The 15,559-nt window shown below is 42.0% G+C and overlaps 1 protein-coding gene across 4 annotated transcripts in view; it reads left to right on the forward strand.

The window, feature by feature from the left end:
* Positions 1-15,559, forward strand: part of mef2ab (myocyte enhancer factor 2ab) — a 41,423-nt gene that overhangs the window by 15,981 nt on the left and 9,883 nt on the right. For all 4 annotated transcript variants that reach the window (XM_067445193.1, XM_067445196.1, XM_067445195.1 and 1 more), the window contains exons 3-6: positions 3,328-3,531; positions 11,026-11,160; positions 14,435-14,612; positions 14,843-14,902. In XM_067445193.1, the coding sequence (XP_067301294.1) occupies positions 3,328-3,531; positions 11,026-11,160; positions 14,435-14,612; positions 14,843-14,902 (577 nt within the window). The remainder of the gene's footprint in view (positions 1-3,327; positions 3,532-11,025; positions 11,161-14,434; positions 14,613-14,842; positions 14,903-15,559) is intronic.

Below are 15,559 nucleotides of genomic sequence, written 5' to 3' on the forward strand. Positions count from 1 at the left end.
CAGGAATGTATGTTTTGTTCTGCCGAGTGTTTTTAGATGTAGCTTTTGTTCAGATATATCTGTCACAGGTGGCTGTACAAAGTGACTAAATGAGGGACATGGAGATAATTACCAAACACTAGGTGAACAGAATGAAATTGACATAGACATAAGAGGAAAACATAACTCCTGACATAACACATGTAAAAAATAAATAAATTGGAAAGCCGTGTCCTTGTGAGAGAGAGGGCAGGGGCTCTGGAGGAGGTCGTGGAGGAGCGCAAAAACAAACACTCAGGGGAAAACACAACAGTCCATGGGGGATTGGAGGGAGGGAGGAGCCAGGAGCAGAAGGGGCCAGATAATGACCCAGCGGAGCCATTGTGGTGAACCAGGGGTGTGATCTCTCCTGCAGGTTCGGAGGGTCAAGACGGCTCATGGGACCGCGGATATTATGTTTTAGGCGGGGAGCTGGAAGACTGCAGTTGATCCAGTGCGACCGAGAACAATTGTGAAGCCGGTAGGAAGGCAGAACCTGGTGGAGCCAAACGGATGGAGGGCAGAGGTGCATCCGGAAGCCAGGAATCCTGCGGTGGAGCCAGGGTGACGTCTGACAAAGTGGTGGGATAACAGGCCACAGTGGAGCTGAAAGAGCAGCTCACTGGCTGGAGGCACAGACGGGGATCCTCATGCTAAGGCTGAGCTGGGAACTGGAAGCCTCGAGGGGATTCTGCCACGCTGCAGGGTGCCAAATGCGGATAAGTTGAGGGACTAACAAGGACCAGTGGTGGAAGGGATGATGAACAGGCTAAGGTTAGAGGAGATGGAAGAGGGAGGCTGAACGCACACTCTGGAAACACAGGAAACTCTGGAGACATGAGAAACTCAGAACTGGGTAGGACCAGCAGTAACGGGAGACTCAAGGGTATTACTCAAATAAATCCAAGTCCAAACTTTCACAACAACAGGGAGGTACTCCCTTGGGGACGGGCATTGTTGCAGTCTCGCACACCTGGTCAGACGTGTCGATGGACACAGACGCCAGGGTGGTATCTGGCATGGCACATTCTCTGCAGCAGGTGCTGGCTCTGTGTTTGTGGTGGAGTTCTGCTCCATCGGGTGGGGTGAAGGCTGACTAGGTTCTAGGTCTGGAGTGGGACTGGTGTCATCCTCCAGGCCGATGGTGAATGCAGAGTTGTTATTCACCAGTACCCACTATATATGTGGCAAAATCCTCAGGTGGACCCTGAACTCCGATATGTCCCTGGTTTGTGACTCCAGGGAGCGGTTATTCTGCTCCATGCACAATAGCTAAACAGCAGTAAGGTCTATAGGAAAAGAAAAGAAAAGAAAAGAAAAGAAAAGAAGGTGCCATAAACACTGTATTGGTTCTGTCTTCTGTCACAGTGGCTGTACAAAGTGCACAAAGACAAAGGAGATCAGCAAAAACAGTCTTTAATCCAATAAATCCAACAAGCAAGGGAAGCTCAGGAAACAGAATAACAGACACGTAAATCCTGATGAGACAGGACAAAGAACTGAACAAAACAGGTAGGGGAGAGCGGGGCACAACCGAACGCTTTTTGACTGTCTCAGCTTGTGTAAATCCACTTGGGGTTTAGAGTATTTATTTTTTCCCACAATAATATCACACTATTCTAGTTCAATTATGTCGTTTTGTTTCATTAAAGGTGCACTATGTAGTATTTTTGCAGTAAAATATCCATAAAACACTAGGCCAGTGTTATATAGTTTGTTCAGTTGAGTTTACAATATCCCAAATGTTTCCAACTTTTTGTAAATTGTGAGAAAATTTCTATTTTAACCAAGGAGCTGGGACGTCTGAGCATAGCATCTGAGGGAGTCGCCTGTCTACTGCATCATATCTGCGTTACCGGTTTTATTTTTCAGAAACGCTTTACTCTTAGCAGTGTGAACAAGTGTCACAGCTGTGCCGAGCTAACGCATAGAGGAACGTCATAATATCATTTTAAACACACTTAAATGTATCTAATATGATAAACAGAGCTGCGTTACCTCATACTCATGACAGGAAAAGCAGAAATGTGTTTGTATAACAATTGATCCAGGCTGGCTTAGCTCCACAACATTCAGTCCTGCTCTGCTTCATACTACAGTAACGTTAATAACCGCATCCATCAACATGATTTCGGCCCACGCCAATTTTCCACCGGCTGTGAGGTGAAGACCACATGTCCCAAGATTCTGAGCTCAAACTTGGCTTCATCAAACTACGCCTTTGTTTTAAATAGTCATCCTCTAATTGACAAACAAATGAAATAGTGTAGCTTTAATAGAGTGTATACTTTTTTCTTGATTTACCCTGAAAGAATGGAAGTGAAATGTGACAACATGCCCCATAGGTTATTGTAAAATGAGTAAATGACAGCTTATAATGTTATCTGATATAATTTACAAAAATCCAAAACAAACTAAAATATTTTGTCAATAAAATACAATTATATTACTCACTTTTTGAAATAAAATAATGGCATTTTTATTAGTAAAAATAAACAATTTTTTTTATTTGACAAACAAATCGCTGATACAGCTATACAGCATACTTTAAAACAGAATAATAATGAATCATTTCTGAACATTGACTCTCAGTCCTTATTTACCCTTTTCTCATGGTTTCTCAAAAGAATTAATTAAAGTATAGATTATAATATAGTTCTAATATGGACTCATTGTAACGCAGTGTTACAACATGCTCCATCTGCACGACTGGGATTTAAATTGTGGCTCGTGTCTTCTGCTGTTAGATCAGCATTAAAGACCGATCTCAACTGTTAAATAACAGATATAAGATTCAAATATTATTATTTTTGTCTTATTTTAAATAAACACAATAAACTGAGATGAAAAATACACTTAAGTAAGAAATTTACTTTTGCTATGGTAAAATAAACGTTCAGTGATATCTTCCAAAGATGTTTAAATTTTGCCGCTATTTTTTCTCTATATAGTGTTGGAAACTAGTAAATACACAGTTTCTTCATCCTGGCATGTGTGGAAAGTGTTAAACCATGCGTGTTACAACTAACCCCGTGTTGTGCCCCGTGCTCCCCTATATATCAGACTAAACAAGGGAACTGAGATAATTAACAAACACCAGGTCAACAGAATAAAACTAAAACAGACTGGGAAACTAGGTCATAGGTAAACCGAACTAAAACACACTGAACAGAGCATCCTGACAGTATATTTGTGCAACAGTGAACCAATCACTTCAAGTTACTCTTTATTTGATATCGATGACACCTATAATACACACCTTTAAGTATGTTGCTCTGATTTCTGTTATTTCTCCTATCATTTTCATAGGTGACGTTCACGAAGAGAAAGTTTGGTCTGATGAAGAAGGCATATGAGCTCAGTGTTCTTTGTGACTGTGAAATAGCCCTGATTATCTTCAACAGCTCCAATAAGCTCTTCCAGTACGCCAGCACGGATATGGACAAAGTCTTGCTGAAATACACGGAATACAATGAACCACACGAGAGCAGAACCAACTCTGACATTGTGGAAGTAAGTTTCTACACATTAACACGCAGAATAAATGATGAAATGGTTTGCATTTTATATAGCGCTTTCAACAGACCCTATGGCCATCCAAAGCGCTTTTACATATCGCCTCACATTCACCCATTCATACACCGACGGTGGTGTCTGCCATGTAAGGCACCATCCAGCTCGTCGGGAGCAGCTGGGGTTAGGTGTCTTGCTCAAGGACACCTCGACACTTGGTCAGATGGAACCGGGGATCGAACCACCAACCTTCTGGTTTGTAGACAATCTACATGAACCACTGAGCCACTGCCGCCCCAAATGAAATGATTTTATGATTTATTTGCCAGTTTAAAATTGATTATAAAAGATTAAAGATTTTAAAGTCCGCATGAAATGGAAGTTGCAATCTTTTCTTTCCAATTGTGACATATATCCGAGTAAAAAAGGTTCTCAAACAAGAAACATGTTGGGTGACTTGTATTTGTCCATTGTCCTTTTTGTTTAATCATTTACCCCTCTTAAACCGTGCTCAAGTTCATCTGTCTGCTTTTTTTAGTGTAACACCCACATTTTAAAATCCAATTTCTTTTTTCATAATCCATTACACTCACGTGTATCACAATAATGGAAGAAAAGAGCTTTAAAAAACCTGTCACTCCTTTTGTAGTGTATTTTTCATAATCTTATGACCCATATCTGATTGAATATAGCTCTCACAGAACGGCCTCAAACAGAGAACACATATGCACCTTGTAGCAGTAGCATCTGGAGATGCGGGCTGCTGCATTTACCGTTGTTGTAATGCAGTTAACAAACAGTTGGGCTGCATTTCGGGCATGCAGGCTGAAGTAATTATAGATCACTGTCTTCTGTGAAGCATGTGCTCAAATTACATCTTCATTGTCACATGCATTTGCTTCATTTACAATTAACATGTAGCAAGAAGCTAGCCAAGGCTGTTCTGTGCTTTTCTTTTTACATTTACATTTATGCATTTAGCAGACGCTTTTAACCAAAGTGACTTACAACTCAGGAGTACAGGAAGCGATCCGTCAAGAAGAGACGAAGAAACACAAAAAGTGCCCCAAATACCGATTTGTATACTGCTCGGAATAGCAAAAAAACAGAAAAGGCAAGAAGAAAAGAGAAATAGAGGAGTTTTTTTTTAATGTAAGATTAAGTGCTCATGGAAGAGATGAGTTCCCTTTCAGTCGGTCACGTTCGACGTACGTCAGAACTGAACCGACGAATGGGATCTTACTTTAGAGACCAATCCTACTTCGAACATCTAACAACGAGCCAATGAAATTTGGCATGCGATCACGCATTCCACGCTCCGCCCCGCAGCGCGGGTATAAAACAGGAAGTGGAATGATAGATCAGCGCTTTCTACTTCGGAGCCGAACAGTTTCATTTGCTGTTTCTACGAAGAGCTTTCTGACTACGAGTCAATTCCTGTGAACGAGAGTCTGCCAGTGCGGGTGATACGGCGCGTCAGTGAGAGGCCGTCTATCAGTGATAAAAGAGCTTTGTTGGTTCGCTGAGCGTTTCCTTGAGAAAGAGTTGGTTCGCTGGGCGTATACACATACACACATACACAAACATCACTGAGAGCTCACACAGGCTTGCAGAACGAACTGTGTGGAGCCGCGGTCATCTCCCTGAGTGCTTCAGCACACTAAAAGAGCAGCTTTCCATTCACAAAAGAGCAACACGGTTTGACCCTGCGTCTTTTTCAAGATGTCATTCAAACCGTGTGTTTCTGGGTGCGGTCGATTTCTGTCTCCGCTTGACGGGCACGTTCGTTGTCTCTCGTGTCTGGGCGCACAGCACGCTGAGGCTGCGTTCGTGGATGAGTCATGTTCCCATTGCGGGAATATGTCCATCGCAGTGTTGCGGTCCCGTCTCCAGTACCTCAGAAGAGGTGGAGCGCCATCGTGCATTCCCCGATCTAGCGGTCCTCCAGCTGCAAAGCAGAGGGTTGCTACTTTGGCTGATGACCTTGGTGGGGACCTGAGAGTGACGGTCAGGGCAAACCCGACGGGTCTCATGGCTCCTCGGGCCCCTCCCCCCTCCACTGTGCCGGTGGAGCTTCCGGAAGGGCGCGCTGACCTCCCACGTGGAGCGCCAGTCGTCTCTTTTGGGGCTCCGGCGGAGGATCAGATGTCGGTCGCTGCATCGGGGGATGAGCTAATGGGTTCCGAGGATGAAGACTCGGCTGCGTTGCCCCCCTCGGGTGTGACAGCGTTGCCCGAGTCTGACCCGGAACTTACGGCTATGCTTGCCCGGGCCGCCGCAAGTGTCGGGCTTGAGTGGAACCCTCCACCACGTCCCAAACCTTCGCGGCTGGACGATTGGTTTCTCGGGACGGAGCCGGTGCCTTTCTTTCCGGAAGTGCATCAGGAGCTCACGAAGTCGTGGGTGGCGCCGTATAGCGCTCGCCAACGATCGACTGACTCCTCCATCCTCACTACTCTCGATGGTGGTGCGGCTAAGGGCTACGAGGGGATCCCCCCAGTCGAGTGGTCGGTTGCGATGCACCTGTGTCCTAAGACCGCTGCGGACTGGAGGCACGCCCCGCGTCTCCCCTCCCGGGCGTGTAAGTTCTCGTCCGGCTTGACGGGCAAGGCTTACTCAGCCTGCGGAGAAGCTGCATCAGCTTTGCATGCCATGGCGCTCCTGCAGGTCCACCAGGCCAAAGCGCTCATGGAACTGCACGAGGGTAGTTCCGACCAGGCAGTTATGCAGGAACTGCGTGCCGCGACGGACCTCGCCCTACGGGCGACGAAAGTCACGGCACGCTCCCTGGATCGGGCGATGTCCACTCTGGTGGTCCAGGAATGCCACCTGTGGCTGAACCTGACAGACATGCGGGATTCGGACAAGGTTCGGTTTTTGAACGCCCCTGTCTGTCAGGCCGGCCTCTTCGGCGACGCCATCGAGGACTTTGCCCAGCAGTTCTCGGTGGCCAAGAAGCAGACGGAGGCCATCAAGAACATCCTGCCCCGGCGGCCCGCTGCTGCCTCCACCCAGCCGCCCGGGGCAGCCCCCCAGTCTGCTCGTCGCCGAGGGCGTCCCCCGGCGTCCGCCTCCGCCCCTGCCAAGCCCAAGCAGCAGCCTCCACCCGCAAAGCAGGGTGCCGGACGCAAGGGGGCCGCCCAACCCGTCCAGGGTCCCGCGAAGCCGGCCGGCAAGCGCAAGGGGAAGCGGCCCTGAGACGGGCAGCCCAGGGAGAAGAGGAGCTGCTCTGAGGGAGATGATGTCCGGAGGAGGACCGGGGGGGCATCACTGGTCATTGCATCTCTGCCGCTGGCTCTCCGGAGTCCAGCGGTACCCACATTTTCACCAAAAGAGCAATTTCCTCTCTCTCTGGGCCCCAAGAGGGTCAGGTTGGCAGTGTGCGACGCCCACGGGCCATGTCACTCCTTTCCTACCCTCCCGTCGCCAGGGGGCAGTTGTGTGGGCCTCGAGGACGCCCCCGGGCCTTCTCACCCACACACTGCCTCTCTCGTGAGCACTCAGTCAACACTCCGGGCCGCCCACGGGCCTTCCGGGTCGGGGCTGAGTGCTTCACTTCATTTTTTTATGCTTTCCTGTAGCTCAAACTGTAGAGCATGGTGCTAGAAAAATTTCAACCCGACGCAAATTTCAGCCCCAAAAGAAGTTTACTTTTGCTATGGTAAAATAAATGTTAAGTGATATCTTCCAAAGATTTTTACATTTTGAGCCCGGCGCTAGCAACGCCAAGGTCATGGGTTCGATTCCCAGGGAAAGCAAGAACTGACAAAAATGTAAAATGTGTACCTTGAATGCAATGTAAGTCGCTTTGGATAAAAGCGTCTGCAAAATGCATAAATGTAAATGTAAATGCTCGCTTCAGCCCGACGCAGTTATCATTTTCACGTCCAGCTCCATGTTGTTTAAATAGCAAATGCCCTTGCACCCATCTGTTTGCCATGGACACACACACACACACACACACACACACACACACACACACACACACACACACACACACACACAGAGTGACCCTGCCCCTAAACCTACCCATCACAGGAAACATTCTGCATTTTTACATTTTCAAGCGTGCTGGTCTGAAAACAAGCGTGTTCAGATTCATTGTTGTTGGTGTGCTGCTGTTTTGAGGCAACTGAAATCGACTGCCATTAACCAACAAAAATCCGGACTAAAGTCAATAGCGAAGTATTTTACTTATTTTTTTGTTATTTAAAGGGTTTATTAGCAACGTACATACACTTTTGCTTACACAAGGCAGATCCGGACACGCCCTAAGTCCACTTGCGCCCCATGATCTTTAGGCCATGCGCTTAGATCGTTAAAGTGATAGTTCACCCAAAAATGAAAATTTGATGTTTACCTGCTTACCCCCAGGAGATCCATGATGTAGGTGTGTTTGTTTCTTCAGTAGAACACAAATTAAGATTTTTTACTCCAACCATTGCTCGTACAATGCATGTCAATGGGGTGTTTTTCTACGAGGGTCACTATGAGAATAAAAAACACACAGACATTCAAATCCATATTAAACCCTGCGGCTCGTGACAACACACTGATGTCTTAAGACATGAAATGATTAGTTTGTGTGAGAAACCAAACAGTATTTATAATTTTTTTTACCTCAAATACAACACCATGTGCATTAGCTGCCCCCGCGCGCTATCACTGCCTGTAAGTGAGGTCAAATTGCACGATATGGTGTAGAAATACGCACAAGAGTTAATAATAATAATAATAATTTGTTACATTTATATAGCGCTTTTCTAGAAACTCAAAGCGCTATACATAGAAGTGGGAATCTCCTCAACCACCACCAATGTGCAGCACCCACCCGTATGATGCGACGGCAGCCATATTGTACCAGAACGCCCACCACACACCAGCTGATTGGTGGAGAGGAGACCGAGTGATGAAGCCAATCATTATATGGGGATTATTAGGAGGCCATGATGGACAGAGGCCAATGGGCAAATTTTGCCAGGATGCCAGGGTTACACCCATACTTTTTATCGAAGGACATCCTGGGATTTTTAACGACCACAGAGAGTCGGGACCTCGGTTTATCGTCTCATCCGAAGGACGAATGAACACTTCCGACCACTTCCGCTGCTTGTATCCCATTGAGATACGCCTTCTCTTTTACATTTGACCTTACTTGCAGGAAGTGATGGCGCATACACGGCATTTGTACATAGTGTTGTATTTGAGGAAAACATTTCTCACACAAACTGAACGTTTTGTGTCTTAAGACATCAATGTATCGTCACAAGCCGCAGGGTTTAATATGGATTTGTATGTCAATGTGTTTTTTATTCTCATGACATGCATTAAATGAGCAATGATTTGAGTTAAAATCTTCATTCGTGTTCTACTGAAGAAACAAACACACCTACATCTTGGATGCCCTGGGGGTAAGCAGATAAACATCAAATGTTCATTTTTGGATGAACCCTTTAAAATAATGCCCTTATTATCAATGTTAAAAATGTTGTTGTGCAATGTTTTTTGGTCAATGTGATACAATTTTTCAGGATTCTTTAATGATTTAAAAACTGAATGAACAGAATTTATTTGAAATATAAAGACATTATAAATGTCTTTAATGTCACTTTTGTCTTTTTATAAGAGATATCTTTAAACAAAAAATATAATTATTCCAATCTTTGGACTGGTAGTGTGTAATTTTTTGTTTGCCAGATCAACTACATTTTTTGTATATGCAATATTTGTTGTTATTTTGAGACTAGTTTCTGTTAGGAGACAAGGTTTAAAGTAAATGGTGAATGTTCAGAGTCTAGCAATCTGTAGCTAAATGCTGGTGCTGAAGTCATGTTGAACAGACTTTCTGCAAGTGGTGCTAATTGGTTGTAGCTAAAAATAAAGATCCAGTCTTATCCAACATTCATACCAAGGAAACCTGAGATACTATCAGTCAAGGACGTGGCACTTTTGGCGTGCTCTGCGCTCATTAGCCTCTATTAATCACAAATCACTTACGTGTACCAGTAAGGCATTTCTGAATCAAAGTTATGTGTGCTGCATGGTCTCACATTAGCATACCCTAATCCTGTTTTTCAGCAATATACACTGTAGCTCAATTGCCACTTCAACTTGATATTATAATATGTCTCCAAATAGGAATTCCTATAAAGATTGTCAAGAAGGCGCATCTTGAAGCTGTTCAGACAGAAAAGTAATTAATCTGAAAAATTAAAAATGCAAGATACAAATGGAGAATCTTGCTTTTGTCTCCTGCTTCTCATATGTTTTTCCTCTATGGTATATCAGAAGATTTTTCATTGGGATTAGTCAGTGATTATTGTGCAATTTTTATATTTATCAACTTTTATTGGAGGTCTACCATTGGAAGACTCTTTGACATTGATTATGTAACCCCTTCTGTTCAGACCAGGACTCGAACCCAGGTCCGCCGGCATGAGAGTCGGACGCTCTAAGGAGGCTAAAGGCTGCAACCCCTAGCTTCAGTCGCTAGAGCGTCTCTTGAGGTCAGAGGAGTGAGGTTTACTCACACAGCAACTTCTACTAGCTGGCCTCCATTACAATTACTCAATGGCTATGCCTATGAAAGTGGTCATAAAATCCATTTACTTCTCCAACATCCTATTGCCATCAAACCTGAACGGCCTGGAGTTGGTGATGATGATTTGATTGGGGCAGATCCTTAGCCTGACAAGCCAGACCCACATCAAGATATTTGGTCTGGAAACTCACCATTGACAGGGCTCAAGCCGAGGGGCGGGATAAACGGTTGTCTTTCAATCTCCCTCTGCACGCGATAGGATAGCGCTACACCAACCAGAGCAACGAAGGTGAAACAGAGCTTGTTGATAGAAGGAACATTCGCCATATCCGGTCGGCAAAACTCTGAACACATCTTCCCTTTTTAAGAATGACTTCAGTGCCGTTCTTTGTTCTTTTCTCAGAGAAAAGCTTAACTCCAAGTCTTCCAGAGTCGCGGTCAAAGACTTTCAGAGTTGCGTCTAGATTTCTAGGCTAGCAGATCCTGTCAAATCAGTTAAAATTTCCACTATATATATATATATATATATATATATATATATATATATATATATATATTTTGTGCTTTTGATTTATTTATTTTATTAAAGCATACATTTGTTTTCCAGATTAATATAGAGTCAAAACCTCTTAGTTGCAGTCCTCAACCTCTGTCTGAGTCATAAGTGTAATATAAGGCCCAGTTATAACATTAAAGCACAGAGTTACAGTATTACAGACGCCTGAGGATGAGATAAGCTTCTGATTTCCATTCACTCTCAGAAGGGCTCTTAAACTGCTGCAAGAGGGTCCTCGATCTACTGTCCTGCAGTTACACTTTTGCTTAAGCACTCTGATATTCTGTAACAGGTATAAAATTATCCTGAATACCTGCACTCAGTTTCTCACCTTCATTTCCAATTTGATGTAGATTTTTAATGCCATAGTACTGTTGTTCTTTGCTGCTCCCTACAGGTGCTGAACAAGAAGGAACACAGAGGTTGTGACAGCCCAGATCCAGAATCTTCATATGTCCTCACGCCTCACGCCGAGGAGAAATATCAGAAGATTAACGAAGAGTTTGACAATATGATGAGAAATCACAAACTTGTAAGCAAAGTGTGATCATGACATCTGTTATGTACACTACCTTTTTGTCTAAGTTTGGGCCTGGGTAGTAAAAATGTTATTTCAACTTTTATTGAAGTCTACACACTAAAAATCTGTCCCCCTTCAAAATCATGACCCCTGCATCCAGAAAGCCATATCAACTTCATTAAATGTTTTTATTATTATTATTATCATGTTTCTAATTTAGGAATCATTTGAAATGTTTTATTGTTTAAAGGCACAATATGTAGAATTTTTGGATTAACATTTCCAAAAATCAAACAATGTTATATATTTTGTTGACTTGTGTACTTATATTATTCCAAATGTTTCCAACAATGTTTCAATTTAGAGAAACCAGCTATTTTAACCATCGTAACGTCCCATTTCATTGCGTCGCCTGTCAATGGCATCACTGATTTCCGGTTTTACTTCCATAGAGACAATTAAAACAATTTAACTTTTTTTTTATATATATATTAAACAATTTAATATATTATGCAGTTTATTAGTGAGGTAAGCAACTGTTTGGACACTTGTTTGAATCTTGTTTCATTAAAGGTGCACTATGTAGGATTTTTGCAGTAAAATATAAAAAAAAACACTAGGCCAGTGTTATATATTATGTTCAGTTGAGTTCGTATAATATCCCAAATGTCTCCAACTATTTGTAAATTGTGAAAAAATTGCTATTTTAACCAATGAACCGGGACGTCTGAGGAAGTCGCCTGTCAATTGCGTCATATCTGCGTTACTCTCGGTTTCTGTTTTTTTTCTGCAGAGACACTCTTAGCAGTGAGCAACAAGTGTCACAGCAGCCGCTGAGCGAACACACAGAGTAACATCATAACATAATTTTAAACACACTTAAATGTATCTAATATGATAAACAGAGCTGCGTTTCCTCATACTAGTGATGTGTCGTTCATGAACGATTCGTTCATTTTAAACGAATCTTTATTATGACTCGGGACTACCGAGTTGTCTCGGATAGTGATTCGTTCATTTTGTGTTGACCGCGCATGCGCATTACGCAACATATGGCCTCTGAATCAGCTCTGAATCTCCGAATGATTAGTTCTTTTGAGTCTCGGGTTTGAGTCTTTCGTTCTTCCTGTTAGTCCCATAGAGTCTATGCTGTCAGTAACGGAAACAGAAAAGATTAGTTCTTTTGAGTCTCGAGTTTGAGTCTTTCGTTCTTGCTGTCAGTCACATGCTGTGTGTGTGTGTGTGTGTGTGTGTGTGTGTGTGTGTGTGTGTATATATATATATATATATATATATATATATATATATATATATATGTGTATATATATATATATATATATATATATATATATATATATATATATGTGTATATATATATATATATATATATATGTGTATATATATATATATATGTGTATATATATTTTTATATATATATATATATATATATATGTATATATATATATATATATATATATATATATATATGTATGTATATATATATATATATATATATATATATATATACACACACACACACAGTTGATTCAAAATTAGTCTAATTGAATTTGTGATGTTAGACTTGAATAGTCAATATATTTCCCATATTTGTATATGTCTGATATTAACTGAGAATAATATAAAAAATAAAATAAATAACTACGTGCTTTTTACTAAAAAGGTTGTAAACTTGTGTTCTATACGGTGACAAGTCACGTGACAAAAGAACGAACGACTCAAACCCGAGACTCGATCAAAAGAACTAATCTTTTCTGTTTCCGTTATTGACAGCATGGACTCTATGGGACTAACAGGAAGAACGAAAGACTCAAACCCGAAAGAGTCGTAAGAACTAATCATTTTTGTTTGCGGACCTGTGTCACGCACGGTCCGGGCGGCCCAGCCCCCAGATCTGATCAGAGTCAGATACAGACGAGTCGACAGCTAACGTCTCGAGGAGCTCGAAGACACGAGAGGCGGAAAACAAACGTGATAAATATGAAGTTGCAAGAGAAAGAAGTTTTGGATCAGGAGGTGAGGTGAACTAACAGAGAAACTGCAAGCCTGACCCAACAACTAATCAATTAATTAAACATTTCAGTTTCTTATAATTTGGCTTTGGTTGCTGTACCCTATAGTTTATTTGTATGTAGTTTTAAAATGTAATCAACATTTTCATAAGCACTAGATGTGTTGGGCTATTTAACATGTCATTTTGGTGAAATGAACGAAATGACTCGAAATGACTCGAAATGACTCGAAAAAAGATTCGTTCATTTTTTGAACGAGACTCAAAGATCCGAGTCAGTAAAATGATCCAAACTTCCCACTACTACCTCATACTCATGACCAGAAAAGCGGAAATGCCGTCTGCGACTGTGTCATAATAAAAGTCCTGCTGCTCGCAAGGTGTGTGTTTGCATAACAATCGCTCCAGCAGCCTTGCTCAGCTCCACAACACTCGGTCCTGCTCTGCTTCATACTACAGTAGCGTTAATACCCGCATCCATCAACATGATTTCTGCCTGAGTCATATCTCAATTCTTTTCCATCGGCTTTGAGGTGAAAACTACATGTTCCAAGATTCTGCGCTCAAACTTGGCTTCATCAAACGACGCTTTTGTTTTGAATAGTCACCCTCTAGTTAAAGGAAAAGTTACATAGTGTAGCTCTAAGTGTAAAAAAACAAAGTAAATAATTTAAGTGATCATACATAACTAACAAAGTTCACGTTTAGGGTAGGTGACGGACATTAAACGTAACTTTAATCATAAAATAGACAATAGACATAAAATAGACTGTCATATAAGCATAATAAAAACAGCAAGGTTAAATGCCCTAGAGTCTCGACTCCACCCTGCTTCCGTAACATTAATAACTTGAATACATTAGCTCACCCATCATGAACATGATTTCTGCCTGATCCGAGTCCCGTCAGATGTTTCCATCGGCTGTGGGGGTGAATAATGCTGCATTCACGTGCTATCAGAAATGTCCTACTTTCCACTTCGGAAGTCGTGATTACCAGCTCATTCTATTCAAACGTTGACTTAAGAGGGTGTTCATGTCTCATTTTTTAACTCTGAAACTAGTATTTACAATATTTCGATAGCATGTGAAGGCGGCGTTAGACATTCCTCATTCACAGCGTCAACGAACTACGCCTTTGTTATTGTTTTGAATAAGCGACCTCTAGTGTTGAAACGTACATACTGTTAACTGTGCCTTTAATCTAACTTCATCCCTGGACATCTCTCTTAACATCTCTCTTATCTGTCTCCATCAGCCGGCTGCTTTGGGTCACCAGAGTTTCTCAATGCCATCGACTTTGCCCGTCACCAACCCTGCCATCCTTTCCTACAGTACAGACAGCTCACTAGACACCCCAGTGTCCCTCAGCGGGGCGAACATACTGTCTCTGTCCTCCAACGGCCTCCCGAGCACCAACAGCACTGCTGTCATGGGTTAGGATCTACATCACTACCATACATTTTTGCATGCAACACCATCTTAATGCTTTGGTGTTCAATGCTAATTCCAGTGATGTTTTGAGGTCATTTGGAATGCCATTGATCATGTTTATGTCTTTTCAAACTATGCTGAAAGGAATCGGTCTCATACATTTGGAAATGAAACATTAATTTATGTCTAATCCTGTCAAATGTTCATATGTCATATGTTTTCATATGTTCAGATGGTATGCCAGGTTCCTCAGACGTCACACTTCCAAATGGTGTGCACCCCAGTCATGTGGGTAGGTGTTTTTTTGGTTAGTTTATACAATGTGTCTGACCGTGATGATAAAGTTCCACTAAGTAACATTCTGTTTAAGGAACATGCATTAAAATGTTGATTTGTTTCTATGCTTGCTGTAAAATTATATTTATTCTACCCATCCACAAATCAGATGAATGTTTCTTAAAGAGCAGGATTTGTATCTTTAGACAGATTTACTGTATTTTCACTACTGTATACTGTACTGTACATGCTCATAGCATTCTATGAAAGTACCCGAATGTTTTTATGTTTTTTTGAATCAGCTGTGTGTTATTACCTGATGTTGACTGGTGTGGGCAGGATGTGAGGTCACGACCTCATGGAAGCAATGATGCATCAAAGTAAAGATCTTTATAATGTTACAAAAGATTTGTATTTCAAATAAATGCTGTTCTTTTAAATTTTCTTGTAATCAAATGAAGCAGTAAATCATCATATTAGAATAATTTCTGAAGGATCATGTGACACTGAAGACTGGAGGAATGATGCGGAAAATTCAGCTTTGCATCACAGGAATAGATTACATTTTAAAATATATTAAAATATAATATGTATTATGTAATCCCTTTCACATACATGTTACATTGTTTACTGTATTTATGCTCAAATAAATGCTGGCTTGGTGAGCATAATA

The sequence above is a fragment of the Pseudorasbora parva genome, chromosome 1 (assembly GCF_024679245.1).
Source record: "Pseudorasbora parva isolate DD20220531a chromosome 1, ASM2467924v1, whole genome shotgun sequence".
Classification (NCBI taxonomy): Eukaryota; Metazoa; Chordata; class Actinopteri; order Cypriniformes; family Gobionidae; genus Pseudorasbora; species Pseudorasbora parva.